General features: G+C 42.1%; 2 protein-coding genes across 4 annotated transcripts in view; one reads left to right on the top strand and one right to left on the bottom strand.

The window, feature by feature from the left end:
• Nucleotides 1-16,408, bottom strand: part of Taok3 (TAO kinase 3) — a 189,204-nt gene extending 172,796 nt beyond the window's left edge. Inside the window, exons 1-2 of one of the 3 annotated variants that reach the window (XM_005336826.5) lie at nt 16,136-16,408; nt 14,741-14,752 (exon numbers count right to left, since the gene is read on the bottom strand). The gene's annotated coding sequence lies outside the window, so the exon portion shown is untranslated. The remainder of the gene's footprint in view (nt 1-14,740; nt 14,753-16,135) is intronic. The other 2 variants (XM_078039046.1, XM_021734243.3) reach the window with 2 other exon arrangements.
• A 3,523-nt stretch (nt 16,409-19,931) lies between these two features.
• The window catches only part of Suds3 (SIN3A corepressor complex component SDS3), a 34,136-nt gene continuing 27,964 nt past the window's right edge, over nt 19,932-26,103 (top strand). The window contains exons 1-3 of the mRNA XM_005336825.5: nt 19,932-20,257; nt 22,386-22,455; nt 25,093-25,148. Coding sequence (XP_005336882.1) covers nt 20,116-20,257; nt 22,386-22,455; nt 25,093-25,148 — 268 coding nt within the window. The 5' untranslated portion in view covers nt 19,932-20,115. The remainder of the gene's footprint in view (nt 20,258-22,385; nt 22,456-25,092; nt 25,149-26,103) is intronic.

The following is a 26,103-nucleotide window of genomic DNA, read 5'->3' as shown; positions in this document are numbered from 1 at the left end:
AAGATAGATGACTGATTGACAACTGAAGCAAAAAACACCCAACTTAAGTAATAACCATTCCGATGTTTAAGCTATATTTTATCTTCCCTAGTAGAGTTCTCCAGCAGATTGGGTGGGTTTTTTTTCTTTTCTTTTTTTCTTTCTTTTTATTTATTTATTTTTTTAATTTGTGAAAGCAGTGTTCTTTTGCAATTAATTTCAGTATCTCTTCATAGACAGTAAGTTGGGGGTACAGCTCAGTGGTGGAGCGCATGTTTAGCATGTATAAGGCCCTGGATTTAATCCCAGGCACCATAAAAGAAATAAAGAAAGAAAAAAAACATATGTATGTGTATATGTACTTATTTGCATAATACACATAGTTTTTCAGAGTGAAAAGCAAACATATCAATCTATAACCAAAAACAAAATCATTTTCCTTTATATTAAACTTGGCCCCATTTGGAAAAATATCCGGATCCCTTCAGTATCACCAGGATTACTGACTTGATTTCGGTAGACATGATGGAACATATCTACTTTGTCTTCTTTCCCTTCAAATGGTAGATACCAATGATAGGAACTGTGAAAGATACAACTGTAAGATAAGGTCCTACATTCAAAATCTTTACATGAGTGAAGATATAACAGTGAATAATATACGACGTCACACACATTTTTGTTCATTGCTTTGTGTAATTAAAAATCACCTGGGAGTTTGCAGGGCAGGCGCTGAGGCTCTGTCCTAGAGCGCCTGCCTAGCATGTGTGAGGCCTTGGGAACGATTCTCAGCACTGCATATAAATATATAAAGATCCATGGACAACCAACAAAATTTTTTAAAAAAATTCCCTGGGAGTTTGCAGCAAAAACAGTAAGAGATGAAATAGGGAAGGCTTCAAACAGAAAGTGAACTTATCACAGGGTCTGGAAGGAAAGGAGCAGGCAGAGGTGCTCCGGAGGAGGGCTTTTTGGATCCAGTAAATAGCAGCACCAAAAGCACGGACTCCAAGTTTGAGAGACTCCATGTTTGAGAGGCTGACTTCAGAGACCAGCAAGGATGAGTCCAAGTACACAGGAAATGAAACGGGATGAACAGTGTGGGGACAGATTAGGAAGGGTGTTGACACTAAGTCAGAAGGAGGTGGATATAATGTAGTGGAAAACCGCCAGCCACTGAAGCTCCCTGCACAGGGGAGTGGCCCACTGGAAGGAGCTTTAAAGAAGGATCTTCAGGGAGCTTTAGAAACAGGACAGAGACCCAAACACACAGGGTATCTAGGTGACAATGTTGCGAATATAAAGTTAAGGGCTACCAGAAATGGGGAAGACAGACTAATTCAGGAGCAGGCCACAGGGCAGAAGGGTTGGGCTACAGATTAACACCCAGAAACTTCAAGCTCTAGAAATATGTTCACAAAGGCTAAACATCTTTCAAGTAGGATAGAGGCAATTTCAGTGTTTGGTTTAGTCAATTTATTGCAGGTGTCCCTCAAATTTTACATCTGCTTCGCTAACACGTTCCATAAAAATTTGCTTATGTAAGAATTAGCTGTACTGTTTTCAATTCATGAATGAAGTTAGCTGACCCATCACAGGACAGTGAACCCCCAGGGACGCAGAGCAGAAACAGAAAAACATTCTTCTTTATGCTCAAATATATATTCTCTGTGGTCTGGTTTCACCAAGGCAAAGAACAAAAACTTGTCTTTTTTAGCTGATCTTAAGACACAGTCCTAACTTTTTCTGATAGTGGTCTGCTCAGAAGAAAATGAATACACAAACATGCACATACCCTAGGAAAAATGAATTTAAAAAGAAAATCAACACTTTGCCACGTTGATTTCCTGAGTTCTATCTAACCAGGAGGAAATTCTCTTAAGTGAAACAGAGAAAAATGTTGCTAAAGCTAAATATGTTGGACCATGGAACCATTTTGACTAATCATTATTAAATCTACAGTCAATGGCCCCTTTTCTGCCACCCCCTTAGGATGGGTAGCACAAAATATAGTTAGAGGAGTGGCTCACTCAGTGGATGTCATTCATGTGGCCCTGCGGTATTTGCTGAATTTTTCTGTCATTATAACACTGATTCTATGGCCTGTGCATGTTTCATGTGTTATTATCTCTCTGCTCATGATCATTTTCTGGTGGAGCCATGGATGAGGATTGGAATAGCCAAAAAGAACAACAGGGAACATCACCATTATCACTCCTTTGTCACGTGTGACCAACTTTGTGCTTTTCACACATTATTTCATTTAATCATTGCAACAATTGTGTAAGGTGGATGCTGTGGTTATAATAGTTGAAGAAACTGAGGTTTTGAGGACATTCAAGGATTTGTACAAGGTCATAAAACTAGTAGATGGCAGACACGTTCATCTGTCCTGCTCCTGTAAGTTGCTATGGTGCCAACTCCAAATGTAAGTGATCAAAACCAAAAGTAGGAAATATAAGGAAGCTGGGCATGCTGTCACCGTATAAGGTTAGGGAGGGGCACCAGATCCAAGAGCTGTGTTGTCAGTGACACAAATGGTAGGCTGCCTGGCTCCTTCAGCTGAAAACACTGCACTCTCTTCAGGAAGAGCAGTGGGACCTCACTATGAATTGGGAGTTGTACAGGCCCTTCTTTCAGCAGGACAATTTATATGATGTATACTATTTGCAGATATCCACAGAATCTCCACATCCTCAGTTTGGTTATATTAAAAAAAAAAAATACACTGTCAGGTGCAGTGGTGCACATCTGTAATCCCTGCAACCTGGGAGACTGAGGCAGGAAGACAGCAAGTTGGAGGGCAGCCTCAATAATTTAGCAAGGTCCTAAGCAACTCTGTGAGACCTTGCCTCTAAATAAAAAACAAAAAGGGCTAGGAATGTAGCTCCTGGATTAAGTGCCCCTTGGTTCAATCGCTAGTACCAAAAAAATAACTAAATAAAAAAATGCTGCTACTTAGATTAGCAGATGAACTAGGCTAGTTGGTGACATGAAAATTCTTTTAAAAGTATTTTCTTAGATTATTCAGTGACCTGAGCAACTTGTGTAACTCCTGCCAGTAAACTAACCTTCTAAAGGCACTTCTCAGTACAAAAAATATATTCATAAGACACTTCTAAAAATAACTCTCCACTGTAATTCCCTCCTTATGCATCTGGGCACAGATGTCATATTTCCTCCACAAAGCTTCCTTTTATGTTGCAACAGTAAGAATCTCAATTTCTAACTGAACCAGAACAATCTAGAGCTACTTACTTCTTCACAGGAGAGGATCACTTTTTTTTTTTTTTTTGAGTATTTTCTGTAATAGTCTGAATGTGATGGGACATCCTTACATCTTAGTTCTGCAACATTCTTAAATAAAAAATAAAACAGTTGTGGTTTTAAATTCTGCCTCCCCTCGAAAAAAAAAAATAAGGAGAGAAATGAATTACAGTAGATGGGGTAGAGAGAGAAGATGGGAGGGGAGGGGAGGGGGGATAGTAGAGGATAGGAAAGGTAGAGCATACAACAGTTACTATTATGGCATTATGTAAAAATGTGGATGTGTAACCGATGTGATTCTGCAATCTTTGTAATGTTTTGAATAACCAAGAAAAAAATAAAAATGAGTATATGGAAAAAAAAATTCTGCCTCCCCTCCCCCTTCTTTTTTCAGCTAACACGTGGCCTTCCACAAAAGGGTCAGTATGATCTTTGCAGACCAGAGATAAGGAATATGACCACGGGAAACTAAAGAACAGAAGATTAAGCACATGTCAAGTCACTCAGGAGCATATGCAACCAGGAAACTGTTAGGACTGGTTAAATAAACATGCACAAATTAATAGGATGCAGTTAGTAACTTCCACTTTTCCCTTGACTGGTGGCGTTTTTGGCAGGCATCCAGATAATCTGCAATAATCTGTCACTGTGAAGCACCACCCACTTCCTCTGCCCCTGCTCCACCCCCACCCAAACTATGACTGGGATCCTCTGGACTGGGAGTCTAACATTCAGATGACCACAAAAGGCCCTTCTCTCTAGGAAAACTGAAATTGACATAATTTGTACTGTTCAATCTTTGACAGTCATAAATCTTGAGAGAAAAAGCACATGCTACCTGTTCCACATTTCAAGGATTATTGGAAATGTTAAATTTCCTTTTTTATGTATTAGACAGCTCCTCCCCCTCTCAATGAGTAGCAGCCACTGTAATGATGGCTGAATGAAAAACTCATCCTATGTATAATGTTAAGAGCTAATTTACACAAAGAGTATGTAAAATATTAGGAGTCTGGACATCAGGGTTTTTGCTTACATATTTCATTTAAACTTTGTTCAAAGAGCCTAGCAAAGTTGGTAAAGAAACTGTTAAAACAGCTTTTCCACTTTATAGAATGTTTTGCATTGACTTTTAAAAATGTACAAACTATGAGATATTAAATTTTTTAAAAAATCATCTACTTGTCTTCTACTTGTCTATTTCATCTAACTTCATTTTATGAATTAGAGTAGTCCCCATAAATTATTAGTTTCCTCATGGCTATTTTATTTTCATACTTCCCCCCACTTTCCACATGTTTTATTGGTGCATTATAATCATATATAATATTTTATACTTTAGTAACTGACCCTATGTATTAAAATGATAAAAAAATTACAAAGCAAAGTAAATATGAGTAGACGCTCTGATCTTTTTGTCTGTTTTTGAATGTAATTTGGTATTATATTCAAGAAATTTCTTTGCTTTCTCTCCTGTTTTCTTTTTTTCTGTGAGAGAATACAAATATTAACTATAATATTTTTAAAGATCTCTAGGATGGATAGTTGGCCATTTTGAGAGGCTTAATTTTGAAATATTTTTTAAAGTAATAATATCGTTCATTAGCATAAACTGCATCCATCTAATAAAGATGAACCTTTAGCATTTAAAAATTGTTTTGTTTAAAGGAGTCTTCTGCTAAGATTTTGATATTTTATTGGCAACTCAGCATTTACCTTACTTATCCAGAAGAAAGGAAAAATTTTAAAAGCCTGATTTTTTAAAAAAATTGACACTTGTAGAATATCAGGCTACAAATTAAAATAGAGGATATGAATCCAATGCCTTTCAAGACGGATTATGCCTAATGGGACTTTGGGTTAAGGCCATAAATATTCACATGAAATTCAACAGGGAGTTTACTCCTGTTTATTCACAATGCTTACACACAAACCATATTCACAGTAAAACACTGAAAGTAAAAATTCCAACTATGCTTACTCACAATCGATCTTCTCAAATGCATGTTCTATTATTTCCAATTCGACACATGAAAAACTGTAAAAATTCTTTATTTAGCCATTGCAATCATTAAGTCTGCCCCAGAGATGGCTTTCTTTAAACAGCTGCCTCTTACTCACAGGAAAGATAAAATTGAACTACACTCAAGTTATGAGAACACCACTAGGCTATTAAGCACCTTCATCCCGAGAAAGGAAGTTATTATAGACACTTAGTTTTTTGTAAGTGAGACTTAAAGTACTTCCTGGTCAGACAGTTAACGTCAACAGCACTTTATGCAGCTTTATATTTCAACATTTTGGAAAGAATTTTCTGAAAACCTTTTCCAGAACTTTCCTCCTAGTCCCTTTAAAAGAGAAAAACTTGCTCAAGCTAAACAAATCTCCTGTAAAAATCTATGATATTTTATCTGTGTTTACCGCTATGGTAGCATATAAAATCAGAATGGGTTACTGTTATTGATAACAATATCGGTTTAAGTTCCAATTATTTTACATTTATGCACTCTCTGCTCCCCTGCCCAATGTGCTAGAGTAACATTTCACAGGATACAATGTTAGAAAGAAAAAGAACAGAAATGAAAGGACAACTCACCAATTCCTTGGTAGTGAAGAAAAGGCAAATAACCATTCACATCTTAACTTTCAAATCTACAGTTCTCTCTTAAGTTTATATATTTATTAAAAAAAAAAAAAAAGCAACTTCCAGAAACCTCCTACAATAAGGAACTGCAGATAAAAAGAGCATGAGGGTGCCGCACGTTGCTATCAGCCCTGTGAGCTGAAGCATTTCCTGTCGCACCGCCCATTGGCTCTCACAGGTGCAGTGCCTAGGGGCGGTGCCTCTCTAGGCTTCCAAAAGTGATCCCCTAAAGGGGATTTGAAGGTTGACACAACCCATGTTTGGAACATTTGGAGCAGAAAAGACAGAACTACCTTGGGAGAATACTGAGAGCTTTGAGCTTCCCAGACTAGGCTGGTTAGGAACTGGTGATTACCTCAATTCAAGGGCTAGAGTAAATCCTACTTTAACAGGGTTTCCTGATTTTTTTTTTCAAGGTGCCCTATTATCAAGAATGTATGTGACTTCAGATACTTATTCCTGTCTTTGCCCAAATCGCAGTTCTAGACACTAGAAAATGATAATGAACAAAACTGAGTCTTGTTGGTGGTCATTCACTAGTGGGTGGTTGAGAACTTTGTATATAATGAGAACACTTTCATAAAAGCAGAGACTAAAGAAATTTGGATGGAAATTTGGAAAGTCAATGGTAATTAGCACTTACTATTAAAAAGCACTGAAATGAACGCTGCCGCTTTAAGCCAAAAAGAACTTTTCCAGAACCTAGTACATAAAAATAAGAATTTGTACGTTTTCAATGTTTCAAAAAAAGCATGTTGGAGGCAATGGCATATGCTCCAGCAGGGAAAGGGAAAAACTTCTCACCATGAGTCACCAGTGACTAAGTTCTTTTAATTCAGGCTTAAAACACATTTCAAACCCAAATACTAGTACATGCAGAAAACTGATAACAACCCCAAATTAACATCAGAAGCTTGATCTGACCAATTTTCAGAGTCAATATTAGTATCTAAGAAAAACAAGTGAAATGTTTAAAGGGATAATGCTCCTGTACCGAATCTTATTATTATTTTGGTCTTATGAGTCTTTAATGCCTAAGGCCATGTCAGCGAGCTTCCATTAGACTTTGTTCCAAAGAATAGTTTTCTTAGGTTTTAGCTAGACTGAGACACAATCAGCTTGGACATATGGTTTGATGGTAGCAATGACTTTTTATTTATATTCAATTAAATAATAATACAGCAAATTCAAGGCTGCTCAAGGAAAATGAATATAGTCCGGGTGTGGTGGCTATATAATCCCAGCTTTTTTGAATACTGAGGCTGGAGACCCACACCTTTAAAGCCAGCCCGGGCCATTTTGCAAGACCCTGTCTCAAAATAAAATAAAAAGGGCTGGAGATGCAGCTCTGTGGTAGAACGCTTGCTTAGTTAGCATGGGCTAGGCCCTTAGTTCAATCTCTCCTACAAGAATAAACAGGAAAAAAAAAAAAGTAAAACCCCCAGTAAAGTATATAAATATACTCTATTCTTCCTAGCCAGTAAAGTCAACTGCCTTGAACTTTACTTCTTTATGTTTAAAATAACAAAACCTGTTTTAGTTAACAAATTGGAGGAATTCCCAAAGCCAAATTTCTCTGCTAGTCATGCAAATACTTACTAAGTGACTACTACATGCTAGTCAATTGTTCTGTGAGTTAGGGTTATGGCAATGAATGAAATAAAAAATTTCTATCTTCAGGGACCCTAAATTCCACCACAGGAATTTAAGACAAACAGACAATGTATTTTGGTATGTCAGAAGGTGGGAAGTGCTATGCAGAAGAATTCAATATGAAAGATGGAGAAAAGTAAGTTTATCTGTGTGATTGCAAATTGCTTCCACTACAAAGTGGGGCACTTGCTTTGCTTTGAAAGATCAGAGTGTTAAGCTTTTTCCAGACAGACTCAAGTGAACGACTATCTCTCTTGCAAATGATAGAGATTCTTACTTCATTTGTTGCTAATACCCACAGGAAGGAAAGCAAAATTCCAAAGACCCATCTAATAAAACCATCACCTAAGGAAATAAAATAACAAATCTTAAATATTAGAGTCAAAATGCACTTTAGGGAATATCACTCACTGATGCTTAAACAGAGCATACAAGTTTCCGTATATTTAATACCACAGGCATCAATTTACCAACCGTCAGGGTCAGAAGTGAATCCTTCCCTTAGGAATGATACTTGTTATGTTCACTGGCAGCAATAACTTTGTTTTATAATTATTTGTATAAATATAATTGAATATTATTTTGAACTGAGTATTTAAATTTAACATAATTCAACAATTAAGATACCATTTGCAAGGCACTTGTTAAATGTGTGTTAAGACACTCTTTTTAGCATCAAGAAGATGGATGTCTGAGAAGGCTAAGACAAGTATGAACCCTATAGTGTGCTGTCAGGAGAACAGCACGTAATGAGAAGAAGTACAGATCAAATACTTAGGTAATCTAAAGGAGAAGCATCAGGAGGATGATCAGAGGAGGATCCTAAAAAAATGGCATTAGAGGCACACCTCCAGAATGAGGTACAGAAGGTGTCCCGGCAAAAGAAAGGGCAGGAACAAAGGCGCGCAGGTCATTCTGATTGTGGCAAAGAATATGCATATACAAATATATATATATATGCACAAATAAATGCACATACACACATATAAATACATATGTATACATGTACATATACACTCACATGCATGAGTATATCTAAGACTAGATTAGGATATGTGCATATATGAGTGAGTATATGTGTGTATGTGTAATAAACTGGGGTGACAGGAACCTAAAAAATGGGTTGATAGATTTGTACTGAATTCAGTAAGCCATGAGAAATTATAAAAGACTTTGAGCAAGTGAACAACAAAATCAGAGCTGTACTTTAGGGAGAATAAGACAAGCGTACATAGAAAGGACAAAAAACAAGAGGAGACTGAGAAACTGTCACAGTCGTCCTTCCACAGCACCTATTAAGGCCTTCACTGGATCCTACTTGGATAGCAAAGGGTGGAAGTTGTGCTTCATTGGAAATTATAGGCTGGGGGTGTGGCTCTGTGGTAGAGCACATGCTTAGCATGCAGCTGGCCCTGGGTTTTTGACCTCCAGCATGCCAACAACATCAACAACAAAAACTCAAAGACGACCTAGGTCACAGTGGTCATGTGTTTGATGGCCATTGTCTGTGTGACTCTGGGAAGTCATTTACCCTCTGAGTTTGGGTTCACCTTTGTGTGAATCTATTCATCTTTCTTTTTGGAGTCAGAAGCCATGGGGTTCAGCAAAGCATTAGAAATGGAAGTAGAGGAAAAATAGCAATGAACAACTGTTTCAAGTAAGTAAAACAAGAAGCAGTGACCATTTATTAAGCAATTTCTATATGTTTGTCACTGTGCTTGGCACTTTACATAAATCACTTCATTCATTACTTCCAAGAATCCCAAGAAGTTTGCGTGTGTATATATGTGTGTATGTACATATATATGTATACATATATTTGTGTGTGTGAGTGTATGTGTGTGTGTGTGTGTATAAATTTTTAAAATTTTTAAAATTTTTTTTGGTGCTGGGGATTGAACCCAGGGCCTTGTGCCTGCGAGGCTGTATATTCTTATTTTAAAGAGGAGACGACTGAGAGCTTCAAGCCTTGAGTAACTTACTCAGGGTCAGGCAGCTGACATAGTAACAGAGCTAAAAAAAGGTGCATAAGTGTCTCTGGGTCTCAGGTTCTTTTTTCTTTCTATTGGATCCTGGTGCTTCATGTGGGAGATGTATAGTGCTGACATTTATTCTTCTATTCCAGAGATAATGCCAGTCTCTTAATACCCTTTTGATGAATTATAAGCTCTCAATAAGGATTAGAAATCATGTGCACAGAAATACCATCTTTTAATTTGCTGATCATTAATTCATTCACTCATTCAATTCACATTGACTGTGCAATCTCCACACTTTGTGCTTCATTATACCTGGCGTGGGGGACACAAAGGTGGAAAAGACCCATCCATCTCTGTTCTCAACGTGCTCACAAGCTAGTAAATGACAAACACAATGTAAATAGGGGACTGGGATAGAATGGCTGAAGAGAGTTTGCAGAGACAATGGAGGCATAAAAGTATAGAAAGCATATTACTGCAATGTCATCTCTCTACTATTAAATCTTAACCTAGATCATTTTAAAACCACATTCATATGGTTTTGGAAAGTATTTGTGTATTTATCTATTCACCCTTCAAAAAATAAAGGCTAATGTTCACAACAGAATGGAAAATTGGACATGAACTATGATTCTGCTCAGTACATCTACTTACAAGCCTAATAAGGTTACTAGTTTACTTAAGAAAATATTTTGGGGGCTGGAGCTCAGTAGTAGTGCACTTGCTTGGCATGTGTGAACCACTGGGTTCGATTCTCGGCACTGCATATAAAGAAATAAAATAACGGTCTATCAACAACTAAAAATTAATAAGGAAAGAAAGTATTCTGTCTTGATTAGTGCCATCTATTGTAATGGGTAAATAAAATGTGTTTGAATTGTCATAACCCTTGATTTCTATGGACGGAAGCCAGTGTCGTTAGACAGAAAGTGAAACATCTAACAATAAATACTTATTGCCTAGAGGCCCAGTTTGATCTGGAAAGAAATTATTGAGCTCTTCCAATGAGTACTTTGATTACAATATTAAAACAAAACATATAAGGTGGGGTTGGTTTTGCTAGCCATCATTTCAATGAGGCCAGAGGTGAAGTAAAAGGGCCTAAACACCTGACTCCGGCGGGTAAATTCCCACTATTAGAATCACGCCCCGTGGTGCACACCTCTTTGGTGAAAGGCAGTAGGTTTCACTAGGTGTTAAACGCTTATTCCAAGCCATCTTCCTCTTTCACTCACTCTATGGATGAAAAATGTCTATTTGTGAAACAGCTGACAATGCTTGGAAGACTGACCTGTGGTAACAAATGAATTGGCTTCTAAGTGATTCTGTTGCCAAAAAACTAGCCCTTTACCTTGTAAAATAGAAATAAGTACCCGGTGCAGTGGCACACGCCTGTAATACCAGTGGCGTGGGAGGCTGAGGCAGGAGGATAGCAAGTTCAAAGCCAGCTCTAGCAAAAGTGAGGTGCTAAGCAACACAGTGAGACCCTGTCTCTACATAAAATACAAAATAGGGCTGGGAATGTGGCTCAGTGGTTGAGGGCCCTGAGTTCAATTCCCAGTACCAAAAAAAAAAAAAAAAAATGTTATGAAGACTTTATACTTTAATATCACTAACAAATCTCAGATTGGACAGAAAAAAACATTTTAGGTTCATTTATATTTATGTAACTTTAACAACATATAGCCGGAACAATAAAAACTGATTTAATTTTTACTGGTTATAACTCATTTAGTAGTTCTTTTTAAAATTTGGTTATTATGGCTTAGAAATGAGCTAGATTACATTTTGATCCACAAATTTACCTTAATTACATTTTGATCCACAAATTTACCTTAACTATAACTAAATAATAATTATAATTGATCAATAAATGTCATTTATTTCTTTTATTGAGCTTAAGAAACAGGAACAAGCTTTTAACAAATCCTCACAAACAGTAAAGCAACCAATTAAATGGAAAATTAGACAAGTCACAAATGTTTAAATTGTTTTAAGTTAAAATGTATTGTATAACAATGGACTATTATTCAACCTTAAAGAAGAATGAATTATGGCATTTGCAGGTAAATGGATGGAGCTGGAGAATATCATGCTAAGTGAAATAAGCCTAATCCCCCAAACCAAAGCCAGAATGCTTTCTCTGGTAAATGGATGCTGATCCATAATTCCAAGGGGGGAGCATGTAGGGGAAGAATAAAGGAACTCTGGATTGGGCAGAGGGGAGTGGGTGTGGAGTGGGAAGGACAGTGGAAGAAGATGGATATTATTACTCTATTTACATGTGTGACTATACTACTGGTGTGACTCTGCATCATGTACAGCCAGAGAAATGAGAAGTTGTGCTCCATTTGTATATAATGTGTCAAAGGGCATTCTACTGCAATGTACAACTAATTAAAAAACAAAAAATAAACCTTGAAAATGTATATTGCCAATAAAAGCCAAGACAGTTTTGAAATTGAAAAGTTAGAACTACATAAGATATCAAGACATTATAAAGCTTCAGTAAGAAAAAAATGCATTATATAATATCCCACAACTCAAAAATAATAATTAAAAAGCAATCTGACAGGGGGCTGGGGATATGGCTCAAGTGGTAGCGCGCTCGCCTGGCATGCGTGTGACCCGGGTTCGATCCTCAGCACCACATACAAACAAAGATGTTGTGTCCGCCGAAAACTAAAAAATAAATATTAAAAATTCTCTTTCTCTCTCTCTCTCTCTCTCTCTCCCCCCCCCCTTTCGCTCTTTCTTTAAAAAAAAAAAAAAAGCAATCTGACAGATAGGAATCTCTTATTGAAAGAAGTCCAGCCACTGGGTGGGGGTTATGGCTCAGAGGTAGAGAGCTCACCTAGCATGCGTGAGCCACTGGGTTCAATCCTCAGCACCACATAAAAATAAAATAAAGGTATTGTGTCCACTTACAACTAAAAAATAAATGTTTTTTAAAAGAGAAAAGAAAAGAAAGAAGTCCAGCCACAAAACACTTTTAGATGGAATCTTTCTTTTTTTTTTTTTTCCCCTCTCTCTCTTCTTGTTTCCTTCCTGTGTCTGTATTTTGGAGGGGGTGGAGAGGGAAGAAATGAAGACTGGAAAAACTACAAAGGAAAGAGGTTTTAGCTGACTATGTAGAAAAAGTATCAATAGTTAGCTTTCATGCATTCTCCTGTACTACTAAAACCAATGAACATGAATATTGGCAAGCAATGAGAATGTTTATTCAGGTTGGCTTAAACATTAAACCAATTTAGATATCAAGGTAGTTTCTGAGACTACAATGGTTTGACTGTATAGGACTCAAGTGGTAAAGAAAGTGTAAAATGGGTTATTGTATTTACTGGGCAATCCTGCTAAACTAAGACTGAGAACACTTAAAGAACCAAAAAGAACTTAAATTCTGTGGTTGCCATCACCATTCAAATGGAAATGTAAAGCTCCAACTTCTTGTGATCCTGTTTTTAGATAGAAAATAATTTAAAGAACAGAGTATAAAGATTTCACATACTTATAGTTACTTGGAGTGTCATTTTAGTTTTTGAAACAAATGAAAAAAAATTCCCACCGAATTCCTACCCTCCTATCCCCTCCCCGTCCAGGGAATAAAGTTATTATAGGCCCTTCTTATCACTAAAAAATTCTATTACAATGAATCTCTCTTCATCATCCTTGGATCAATACCATAACGTAATGTGGTTAAAATGACTGCTTTAGTAATCACTCAGGGGAGTATCAGAGCACTTTCTTTTCGTACAAGGAAATAAATTTAATGTTTTGTCTTCAGAAATGACCATTTATACCAGTCAGAAATGAGCTAACAAGACAGTGAAAGGACTTATCTGCTCAAACATTTCTATTACTTTGTAGGATTGTTGGTGCTGAGATCACCAGTCCTTCCACATTATATGAACTTCATAATGAATCTGTACCCCCTCCAAATAACCTTGTAAGTTAACTGACCTCATTTTTACTTGAACTCTACCTAGCTTTCTGGAATAATAAATTTAATGTAAAAAATTATACTCAAAACATAGTATATTTCATATTTTAAATCTGCTGCTCTTATTTCTCATGTTGGTCTAACTTCTTCTCAGGGGAGGACTTGGAGTTAGTGGAATTTTCATAACTGCATCAAGTTCCACACTCTCTGCAGCCACATAAGAACTGCATCACGTAATTTCAAATAAAATCCCTAATCAGAGCCTGTCCTCTACTTCTCATCCCCCCTATAAAAATGACTTCAGTAATTTTTGACTTGGATTTAAATAGCAAATCTAGGGCCTGGGACCACTTGCCTAGCTTGAGTGAGGCCCTGCATTTGATCCCTGGCACCTAAGTAAAAAAATGAATAAATGCTCTATAAGTTATGTTTTTGGGAAATACTACAGCATTCCTTGAAGCTGTCAATTACAGAACATAGGCAAAAGATTTCCATTAAGACACATTCTAAACGTGAAACAAAGATTTCTAAATAACTGAAATGGTATTACATGGCCCATTATCTTTTTCTTTTCCTTTTTCATTCTGGGGATTGAACCCAGGGCCTCACACTTGCCAGGCAAATGCTTTTCAACTGAGCTACATAACCCCCACCCCCTACACCTCATGCCACCATTTTCCAAATTGCTTCTTAAAAAAAGAAAAGAAAAAGAAAGAAAGCAGTGAAAAAAAGAAAAGAAGTGAGGAGAAGCAATACACAAATAAAGATTTTTAAAAATTCAAATACAAAATGGTTGGTTAGAACATAGCATATGCATTTGAGAGAACATTGAAAGGTAGTTAGGGAAATATTAACATATCCCAACTACTGTGAACAATTAGCCTGGTCATTAGTTTAATTTTCACATCTGTCAAAGTAGGAGGCTGCCCCTCAATTGCCTCCTCTTATTGCTTCCCACTATTGGTTTCAGCATGTTAATAGACATACACTTGCCTCCCACTAGGACATACAGTGTCTGGTTTAAATAGGCTTATCTCCCTCTCCAGTTTGTCCTGGAATTATGCCTAAACCTCAGTCCTGGTAGCTTTTGGGATCTAATTGGAAAGTACTATTTAGTTTAGAGAATCCAATATCTCTTCTTAATTATTTTGACCTTCCAACTATCTCCAACTCATCAAAGTTAAACAACCCCAATTCCAAACCTGGTATGTAGCTCCTTTAAATCTGCATTGTAAACATGGATACCGATATGCTGCCAAATCCGAAAAAGTTTCTTACCTCTTCGCTGAACTAAAATGGAAAAAATAAAACAAAACCCAGTCAAACACCCCCGCCCCAAACAAATAGTAATCCAAGAAAATACAAGAGTCAAAATAAACAACTTAATTAAACCAAAAGCTGGATCTCCGCAAGCATCCCTTTCCCTTCCAACTTCTTGAGGGTGGGCTGAAGGAAACCCCTCCAACTTTCCACCGGACCTTTTCTTTAGGGTCAAGAATCCCCCACTTTCAAGGTATCTACGTGCGACTCTAGGAAAGGAGTGGGCGCGGGCGGGCCGAGGCGAGGCCGCCCGACTCTCCATCCTTCCCACCGCGGTCCGCCTGCCCTCCAGCCGGTGCGCTCTGCTCCGAGATGCTTCGTTACATAATCCCGGCTCCGCAGGGTCCCCAGGACTCTTCCCAAGGGAAGATCGCGGATTCCAGACCCCGGGAGCAGCGTCCCTAGCCCGCTGGGCGCTGCCTACGGTCCCCACTCGCCCGACGTAGCGACCCCGACCCAGGCTCCAGGACGCGCTGTCCCGGGGTGTCACGACCGGGTCGGCGCGACCCCCAGGCCCCTCCGCGCCAGGTCGACCCTGGGTGCCGCGCTCCGCCGCTGGCCCCGTCCCCTCTTCTCTTCCCGCCGCCCAGGCCCCTCTGGGGGTCCGCGCCCCTTGCCTCTCGGTCCGGGCCCCTTGCGGAGTCACCGCTCACCCCGTCGACCTAAGCCTTGCTGGGGTCCTTTTCACACTTCTGCGTTGGCCCCTCTCGGGGTCCCCTCTCTCGGACCCCCTGTCCAGGTCCCTTTTGGGTCCCCTCCCTCATACTCTCACTCTGGACCCTTTTCGGGTTTGAAAGGGGTCTTTTCAACCCCTCTCCCGGCTGTTCTGGTCCCTCTCAGGGTCCCTCCGCTCGTCGCACTGTTCCGGCCCCTCTGGGGGTCCCCACCCCGCACCCCACCGTCCTGGACCTCTAGGGGTGCCCATCTCTCGCCCCGCTGTCCCGGTCCACACGGGCTCCACTCCCCTCACGCCGCTGTCCTGCTCCTCTGGGGAACCCCCCCTTCACCCGCTGTCCCGGTCCCTCGGGGCTCCACTCCCCTCACCCCGATGTCCCGGCCCCTCTCGGGGGCACCTTTCCTCACCCTCCTGTCCCGTCCCCTTCGGGTCTCCATCCTTTACCCCGTCGTCCCGAGCCCTCTAGGGGACCTCTCCCCTCGCCCCACTTCCCTGGCCCCTCTCGACGTCCCCGCTCGTCCCGCTGTCCCGGTCCCTCCGGGGGTCTTCTCCCCACAGTCCGCACTGTCAACCCTCTCCCGGAACTCCCCTCGGTCGGGTCCCCCTCAGCCTCACTCCGCCCGGGGTCCCCACGCCTGGGCTCACGTTGTCACCACTCGGCACCCGGGGACTCTCACCTTAGACCTGCTGTCACCACCCCGGGCCCGGTGTCGCCACCGCCGCTTCCTCTCGCACACTTGTTCCCGAGTCGCTCTCCTGCGGCTTGAACCCTGGCGGACCCACGGGTCGCGTCTAGGGGTGCCGGATCCCGCAGCGCGCAGCCTCCGCCCGCGGTCTCGGAGTCGCGCCCCACTCTCCACACAGGACCCACCGCCCCGCGCCACACCAACCCTCCCGCGGCCGCCGCTGCTGCTGTCCGAGGTGCGGCTCCTGCCAGGGGTGGCCAATCGCACCCGACTGCGCCGAGCGCGCTCCGCCCCACCTCCTTAGTCTGCCCGCCCCCTGCCCCTGACCACGCCCCCACTCGGCTCCGATAGGCTCTCTACTGACCTTCCCTGATCGCGAAGCACAGGGCCGAGGCTGGATATAGTCATTTGATTGGAAGTGCCTGGGAAGCCGAGCGGTCGATGGGGCCCGAGGATTGGCAGAGTCGACGGGGGGCCGGACGGGGAGGGGCGGGGCTTCCTCGGACTCGGAAGACCTTGCAACTTTAGTTACCCGCGGGCCCGCCTGGGGCGCGGTCCGTCTTGTTTGTGCTGCGCTGGGGTCAAAGTTCATGGCCCTCCTCCCCACGCCTGCACTGTTTAGGGAGACTCCCGGAGACCACCACGTGAGAGCGTCGGGAGAGGACGCCCTTCTCTCGCTAGACCTTGAGCGGATTTCTTAGTCATTCTGCCCTCAATTTGTGCACCATTTATTCGCTTAGGTCTTGCAAATATTTACTGGATCTCTTGACAGGGAGTTGCCATTCCTTGTACTGCGTTCAGCAGACGTCGGTTTAATGCTGTTTGGGGAAAAGCTGTGTACTAGGTGCGTACTGTGCACACTGAATGTTCAACGCGGACGGGGCACACTTTGATAGGTTCAAGGAAAAAAAAAAGGAAATAAACAGTTTGTGGGTTTTGATGACAGTAGAACTAGGAACTGTGGCATGGGCATCCTTGTAAGCTCAGCAAGATTTCAGCAAGCATATTTAACATAACCTTTTTCTCAGGGTCACAGGTTTTAATGATTCTGTGTGAATTTATGGCCAAAGGATAACGAGCTTTGACCCAAGTGCAACCTGTGATAATCAGAGACCCATCTTGACCCACAATGAAAGTGCCAGGGGTGAAAGGGCGCATTGCTACTCAGGGCCATTCTTACATTTTTGTGAAACTGGATATGTTGATTAAATCAGGACTGGGCACTGAAAACTGCTTTCCTCACCCACCCAGAGTAAGTTAATGGACTTTGACAATTTGGCATTTTAAATTCCATAGTGGGGCTGGCAGGACTTTTGCTTCAGTCAGGTTCTGAACCAGATGTTTCCAGAGCTGTGTGGCCGAGTACCACTTTGGGAACAGATGCAGTAGAATATTTCAAGTGGCAAACTTGATTTTGACATAACTTGATTTTTACAGGCATAAAGACTGAACAAAATCATATTAAACCACCATGAAGGATGGGTAAGACTAAAGCCATGAATTTTTTTGAGTAGATTCTCCTTTCACCAAAGAGCATTTATTAGTTAAGAGCTCATCCTATCAGTTTTGCAGCTGGAAAGACTGAATAGAAAAAATGGGGTAAATGTTCACCACCCAAGAGTTTAGTTGTGTCTTTGCATTACATATAAAAAAATGCATGACCATTAACAGATGGCTGTTTGCAACCAAGAAGACAAAACACAAGACAAAACCACAGTCTCTGGACAAAAAACAAGACAAAAACCCCTGTCTCTCTCTCCGCCCCCCACCCCCCAGCTGGGGATTGAACCCAGCAGCACTTTACCACTGAACTAAATCCCCAGCCCTTTTTATTTTTTATTTTGAGACAAGGTCTCATGAACTTAGTTGCTTAGGGCCTCTTAAGTTGCTGAGGCTGGCTTTGAACTCGCAATCCTCCAGCCTCAGCCGCCCAAGTCACTGGAATTATAGGCATGTACCACTGCACCTGACTGGAAGGAAAAAAAACAGTCAAGGGGCTGGGGATGTGGCTCAATCGGTGGTGTGCTCGCCTGGCATGCGTGCGGCCGGGGTTTTATCCTCAGCACCACATACAAAGATGTTGTGTCCGCCAAGAACTAAAAAATAAATATTAAAAAAAAAATTCTCTCTCTCTCTTTAAAAAAAATAGTCAACATTCAACAATGAAATCAACTATTTTCTGATTCATTATATCAATGAACTCTGATTTCTAACATGGTGGTCCTTTTTTGCTTTATGAATATTGTTACTGATAGGAACTCTAGTTGCTCCATGTAGTTGATTACAAATAATTTAGATGTGATCCAAAAAAATTGACTAAAACTCTGAGAGAAAAAGAAAAAAAAAAAAGAGAGAGAAGGAAAATGACTTCATCTTTTGGACAAGAGACAATCCTGAAATTCTAGTTTAAATATAGATAGCAGACCTACAGTGAGCTGAGAATGCCTCTTATTGAGAAGGACCTTCAGAAGATTGCTGAACTCCTGGAAAGACATCTCAGCATTCCATTCTGCAAATTCTTGTGTTTTGTTGGGAGGAATTATCCCTTACAGAGAGAGCCAAGATTTTAATTAAAACAAGGTAGTAAATAAGAAACATCAAAATAAATGGTAGGAGAATAAAATTATACATTTTTAGAAGGCTCTGGGGGCCAACTTAGAGATAAATTGTGATCACACGGGTTCTAAGTATCAGAATGCTGTGTTAGGCTCCACCCTGGTTTTCACATCTATGTTTGGTTTTATTACTTATTACTTTTTCTACGAAGACTTGTATCTAAAATAGAATGAGGTTACTTTGGACAGACCATTAAACACCTCTGGGCACTTTTCTTTATTTTTGTTTCTTGTTACAAACAACTAGACCACGCTGTTCTCAGCAAAAGGGATACCCTAAATTCGTTTGCTAAGCAAAATCTGCTACACTGTCTTCCCCTTCTAGTCAGAGGGAATCACACAAATTAACTCATGCAGATACTCAGCTTTTTACCCCAGAGTTTTAGCCAAATTGCTTCCTGTAGGCAAATGCTCTGCTCATTCAGTTGAGAGTCGGTTAGAAAGCTCCTGGACTGGTGCAAAAACGGTTTCTAAAAATTAATATTCAAGGAAACATGAGGCAGAAGCATGGGTCTGGTGGTCTTTATAAATCAAGCACACTGGACGCTGCCATTTTCTTCCCCTTAGACAAATGACAGCTCTTCTCGCCATTCATGAAATCAGGAAAAGACCGTGTGGAGTCCAGCTGTGCAACAGAAAGGATTCCCAAGGACTGGGAAAGTACGGTTTTGCGGACCCAGGACCGAATATCAGCATCCTTGTCTTTATTTCAGTTCTTCATCTAGGGGAGGAGCCAGGCTCCCCCACTACTCCCCTTGCAAGACAACGCCTACTCTGGCCGTCCAGATTCCTGACCTATTAAGAGGATATGCATGTTGTTCACCTGCTAAAATCAGAGTCCACTTCCACCTGCCCAAGGCGGGGCAAACCTTCCGCCCCTCAGGTCGCTTACTATCCTCCTTTTAGGTTTGGCTCCGGGCGCCGCCTGGCGGCTGTTTCCGGAAGTCTCGTTGGAGACTCGGGGTCCTAGCTGCGGGTAGGGCTGTCCGTATATTTGCCTAATTCCAGGGAGCCGGCCTCCGCCCCTCCTCCACTGCCTGTTGATGATTTTAAGTCGGCGATGAAAGGGCTGGGATTCCCGCAAAAGGGGCGTCCGGGGTCCTCCCCATCCTCTCAAGAATGGCGGAGTCAGGCCGTCTTCGGGCAGCTCGCGACCCGGAAGTCGCCTGCGGCGCGAGGCCCCCGTTGCCGAGCGCGGGCGCGGGGGGCGGAGCTCGACGCAGACGGGGAAGGGGTCGCTGGGGCTCCAGCTCCTCAGGTTAGGGGTTCCCTCCGGCGCTGCTAGGCAGGTGTCGAGTCCCCAGAGCCGGTGGCCGTGATCTCCCGGGGGCACGCTCAGCGGCGGCTAAAGACGACATGAGTGCTGCGGGGTTGTTGGCTCCGGCTCCGGCCCCGGCTGGAGCGCCGCCGGCCCCGGAGTACTACCCGGAGGAGGACGAGGAGCTGGAGAGCGCCGAGGACGACGAGCGCAGCTGTCGGGGCCGCGAGTCTGACGAAGGTGCGTCCTCTAGGTCGCCTGACGGCGGTGGGCTGGGGTGGGGCTGCACGGGAGAGGGGCGGGGCGGCCTCCGGGGCTTGGGGCTGGCTGGAGGGGCCGCGGTGGGGGGACGGGGCAGCCCGGGTGCGTCGTACCCTCCGGTCAAGGGAGGAGGGGGCTGGAGGTAGTGAGAGCTGCAGGTCCCTTTAAGACAAGCCCCCCACCCCCACCCCCCCAGCCCAACCGTCTTTGATTGAACCTCAGAGTCTTCGCGGGTTGGAATGGGAAAGTCATCCACTGAGTTCCTTGAGTAGTACTCCCCACGCCCGCCCCGAGGATCAGAGTGGAGGCCAGTTTGGCTTCTTCGGTCCCAAGTCCCCTGAAATGCTTAAATGAGCTTTATTTACGCGGTACAGCGCGCGATAGAGAATACAGGTTAAAAGGACGGGACCTGCAATCAGCTAGCCTAGGTTTGAATTTGGCTGTCATTTAAACCAGCTTGGTAACCGTAGACAACTTGAACCAACTGCAATGGTGTCCCAAGTTGTCCGCCTTTCTTAGGGAAGGTGTGAGGATTAAATGAGATAACGTGCATCAAGCAGTTGGCCGGTCACCACTGGAGAAACAGGCACAGGAGGAGGTAGGGATTTACTTTATGGCGCCCAGACGTATTTTCGGTTCCATGCTCTTTATATTATCATTTACAGCCTTGCTTTTCAAATTGGGCTTTACCTATTGGCAAGTGTGAGCAAAACTGTTTTGGAGGCATTGAGGAAGGAAACTGTCTGCAGGAGGAGAAAGGTGAAGAAATGTAAAAAGGGCAAGCAAGAAAGAGGAGATAGAGACTGATGAACCGGTGGAATATTCTGGCACAAAATAGGGCCATAAAAGCAAGAGCTAGACCAGCTGTCTGGAATGAAGTCTGTTTTAATCATCTCAGTCTCCTCAGTGCCAAATAATGTGGCAGGCTGGCACATGACAGGTGAAGGTCTCTTCCGCTGAAGGAAGGGAGAAGAGTTTGTGGAGAATTGGATCTGCAACAGCCTCTCAAAGGCAGCTGCATATAGGGAAAATAAAGTTGAAGAAACTTACATTTGGTTCAACCACATCCCAAGGCAAGACTGAACCAGAGATTTATAATGTGAAATACATGTAATGCTTTTAATACCCACCAGGGGGAGTGATGAAGCTAAATTTTATTTTATTTTTTTTTCCTCCTTGAAAGTATAAGGGGCTGTGAAAATTATGTAGATACTCCAGCCATTTGCTTGTTCTGAGAACGATGTTTTAAAATGTTTTTGTTTTATATTCTTGCCTCTGTCCTGCTTCCTTTGATTGTAACTTTGCACTTCAGTTCTTAGAATTCAATTTGTTTGGGGGGCATTCTCCTTTTTTATTGTATATATTTTATTTTATTTTTTAAAAGAGAGAGTGAGAGGAGGGGGGGAAGATAGAGAGAATTTTTCAATATTTATTTTTTAGTTTTCGGCGGACACAACATCTTTGTTGGTATGTGGTGCTGAGGATCGAACCCGGGCCGCACGCATGCCAGGCGAGCGCGCTACCGCTTGAGCCACATCCCCAGCCCTATTGTATATATTTTAATGTAAAATGTTAGAGGGGGTTAAAAATGAGCAAGTATCAGAAGAGAATGTGTATGCTAGGATTTCTTTCTTTTTTTTTTTTCCTTTTTCTGTGCTGGGGAATCGAACCCAGGGCTCGTGCATGCTACACAAGCACTTTCCCACCTAGCCTCGTCCCAGCCCCACTGAGTTTTTCTTGACAGCGAGTAGGGCTTGACTGCCTACAGTGTCCAGTCTTAGCTTACACCTCCTTGCCTGAACTGCCAGTGTTGTTGCTTCTGCAGAGTAGCAGCCTTGATCATGACTGCCTATGTCTGATGCACCCTCTTCTCAGGCTGCATTTCAGGTAAAGGCAAGCTCTCTGTAAATATGACTCTGTGTAAGTTAGAAATGGCATTTTCTTTCCTGTCTTAACAATATTTTGTCTTTTTCACTGACTGCTCATGCAGGCCTGTCTTGAGAAGAAATTCATTTTACAGAAACTTATTAAGTACTTATATTGTCAGGTGAAACCAAGTCTATGAATTATGATTTTTATGTAACCCCTTTTCCTTAATATTACTTAGACACTGAGGATGCTAGTGAAACTGACCTGGCAAAGCACGACGAAGAAGACTATGTAGAAATGAAGGAACAGTGAGTATGATTTTTGTATGTCTTTTCTGAAATGTAGAATGGATAAGAAAATATTTTATAGCCGCCATGTGTACATGGTTTTGACATTAGTGCTTTCAAAGCCTGTGTATATATGTAATTTTTTACCTCTAAATTAATCAAATTTAATTAGTTTTCCTAAGATGCTCTTGAAGGGTAGTCTCAAAGGAACCTTGGTGGAGGTGATCACAGAGGATGAAATAAGGCCATATTTTACCATGGCTTTTTTTTTAGATGTGAAAACTAATGTTCAGAAAGGTGTCTCAAAACAACTGTCTTCTCAAATGGATGTGAACCACTGAGGGCCAACTCTGTGAGCCCAAGGAAACTGGATTGCAGAGCAGGCTGCTGCTGACTGTCCCTCTGCCCTGTGCATGTTCACACAGGTCTTTGTCATCCTCACCAAACCCTACGGCCAGCCAGACAAGCCCGCCACCCCTCCCCCCCATTCTTGGGCTCAAGTGATTCTCCTGCCTCAGCCTTCTGAGTAGCTGGGATTGCAGGCCTGCACCCCTATGCCCCCTACTTGCTTTTATCATACAGAAGACAGTATCAAGATACATGCTCGATAAGTATTTATTGGAGATATTTTAAGGATCTTGATGTAACTTTTAAAAATCTTTATTTTTAAACTAGATGATCCACATTCTTCCCCTTTTCAGTCCTGTGTGCAAATGTTTGTAGCCATCCTCTGGATTCTGTCATCCCTTCCTTTCAAGCTTTGGAACCTGAAAGGGGTAGTTCAGCTAAGTCTGACTGATGTTGAATGAAGGATTGAAAATTCACATGCTCTTGGACTTACTTTTTTTGTGGTGCTGGGGATTGAACCCAGGGCCTTGTGCATGTGAGGCAAAAGCACTCTACCACCTGAGCTACATCCCCAGCCCCTGTGTGCTGTTTCATCCCTGAAACTGCTTGTTTTTTTTTTTCTTTTTCTTTTTCTCTTTTTTTACACAATGCCTTTTTATTTTTATTTTTTTATGTGGTGCCGAGAATCGAACCCGAGTCCTGTGCGTGCTAGGCAAGCACTCTACTGCTGAGCCACAATCCCAGTCCCCCCCCCCCTTTTTTTTCTTTTTGCTAGGTTTTTTCTTTGCAAGCTTTTTACTTGACCTGTTTGAGATGTATTCTTATACATCTGTCCCTTTTCCTGTACATGATCTCAGTGAATCTGTTTTTCTTTCTTTTTTTTTTTTTTTAAATATTTATTTCTTAGTTCTCGGCAGACACAACATCTTTGTTGGTATGTGGTACTGAGGATCGAACCCGGGCCGCACGCATGCCAGGCGAGCGCGCTACCGCTTGAGCCACATTCCCAGCCCCTGTTTTTTTTTTTTTCTATTTCCTTCTTCAATTTGCTAGTATTCCTTTTCGAAGACATACTCAGACATGGGTACCAGCTGGCACCCTCCATGTGGTAAAAAATTTAATGCCCTGGGTTCCAAATATTGACTTCTCATGTGTGGCTCATACATCCCTCCTGTACTTGATGTTTTTGAGCATCAATTTTAGAGACAATCTTTTGATTGAAAGTGCCTCCTTAATATTTAGTGAGATGAAAAATAATTTTGATTAAAATTGGTTGCTTCCTGTGATTTAAGGTGAGCCTGAGGAGTACTTTGGAATTTGCTGTAAAGGGCAGACCTTCTGTGGGGTTCTCAGATTCTTCCTATCTTTCCTCCACCTACAGAGAATTGATTATTTGAGCAATTAAAGGGCCATTGTGCTGGGTTTGGTGGTGCCTGTCATCCCAGCTACTGGGGGAGGGTGTTGGGGCAGGAGGATGGCAAGTTCAAGGCCAACCTGGATAAGTGAGACCATGTTCAAAATAAAATGAAAAGGGGTGCTGTAGCTGTAGCTCAGTGTAGAACACTTGCCTAGCACGTGCAAGGTCCTGGGTTCCATCCTTAGTACTGCCACCGCCGCACCACACACACACACACACACACACACACACACACACACACACAGCTTGTTGCACCTTTTTTATATGTTGGACAGTATTTTTTGGGGGGGGGCGTTGCAGATCCTTTTTTATATGTTGGACAGTATTTTTGGGGGGTTGCAGATCCTATTTTTGTCACTGAGAAATGGGAGGTGTTTTTCAGGTAGAAGCAAAAATATTGTCAAAATGTAATTTATGTGTAGAATCCATGGTTCAGGCAGACTTGCCAGAGTGTGTAATTGCCTTTAATCCACTGGGTATGGGAGGCAAAAAATACCATGCCGTGTTCTTGTGCCGTTGTGTGCTGTGTGTTCTCACCCAGCTGGGGCTGCAAGTAAATCCTGCATTTTAACTTTTGTTTCTGAATGTCTATTATTTTTCTGATCATGAAAGAGGAGTGCTTTCAGCAATCACATGAAGTTTTATTGACTTATGCTCAGACAGCTATGCTGTCTGTATGGAAAGACAGGCTGGGGGCATAGACTCACTCCTTTGCCATTTAGAGTCTAATTGCAGAGTTGATGTAAGAGTTGTGTTTAATGCCATTTATATGTCCTCGTTATGGGTGGGTTCCTTCTGCTAAATCCAACAAGCTAGGCAGTTCCTGTGTGTAGAATGTTTCAGAATAGAGTACTGAGTGTTTGTCTCTCAGTGTGGCTTTTCTTTTTTTTCAGGATGTATCAGGACAAACTGGCTTCTCTCAAGAGGCAGCTGCAACAGCTGCAGGAAGGTTGGTGACCAGCTTTTTTACTCCTAAACATTCTTAGTGTTACACATCTTTGAAATCTGTATTTTACTTCTTTGTGGGAATGATTGAAAATTTAATTTTTTTTAAATTTTAATTTTTTTAGTTGTAGATGGACACAATACCTTTGTTCCTGGTATGTGGTGCTGAGGATGGAGCCCAGTGCCTCACATGTGCTATGCAAATGCTCTATTACTGAGCATTACTCCAGCCCCTAGTCTGACTGATTTTAATCAGTACACATGTTGCTCTCTTTTATCAGTAAAGGGTTGATTTTTCAAATTCTTATTTTAAATTTATTTTCAACATGTAGCGATTTCTTTAAGTGAACTCTCATTTGGGGCTGTCTGTAGGGCACAATTTGAAAACTCTGTGCCTTAGGCTGTGTATTTTTGAGGGAGATGTTATCAAAGAATGAAGTTTTATTCCTCTTCTCAACAAAGCTTCAACGGACTGTGGACCAGCCATGCTGTTTTCTGTTTTGTTTGTTGAATTACAAGTGGGCTGAGTCATTGGCTGCTGAGGCCCAGGTGGCGTGGGGATAAGCGCAGGCACTCAGGTTCCATAATGGGAACCATTTTCACTGCTGTCCAGCATGTGACTCTGGGCATGGCCCTTTCTCTCTCTCAATCTGTTTTTTAATCTGCTAAATGAAAACGAGAGGGAGCGTGTGGAACGTTGGATGCAGCATGAGGACCTGGGCATGGTACGCTGTTGCCATTCACTCTGATTTTCTTTTGGGCTGTCCCCTGTCAGTGATACTGCCACTCCCCACCCCGCAGTGCTGGGGATTGAACCCAAGACCTCAGGTATGCTAGGCAAGTGTTCTCCCGCAGAGCTGCATCCCAGCCGTTCCACTAGGCACTTTATTGCTGGGGGGGGGTGCACTCACCTGGAGTAGCCTGTGAGCAGGTGTTAGGATCAGGAGACACTTCCCCAC

The sequence above is a fragment of the Ictidomys tridecemlineatus genome, chromosome 2 (genome assembly GCF_052094955.1).
Source record: "Ictidomys tridecemlineatus isolate mIctTri1 chromosome 2, mIctTri1.hap1, whole genome shotgun sequence".
Lineage (NCBI taxonomy): Eukaryota > Metazoa > Chordata > Mammalia > Rodentia > Sciuridae > Ictidomys > Ictidomys tridecemlineatus.
Note: the sequence above shows the minus strand (reverse complement) of the source record. Positions and strands in the feature narration are given on the sequence as shown.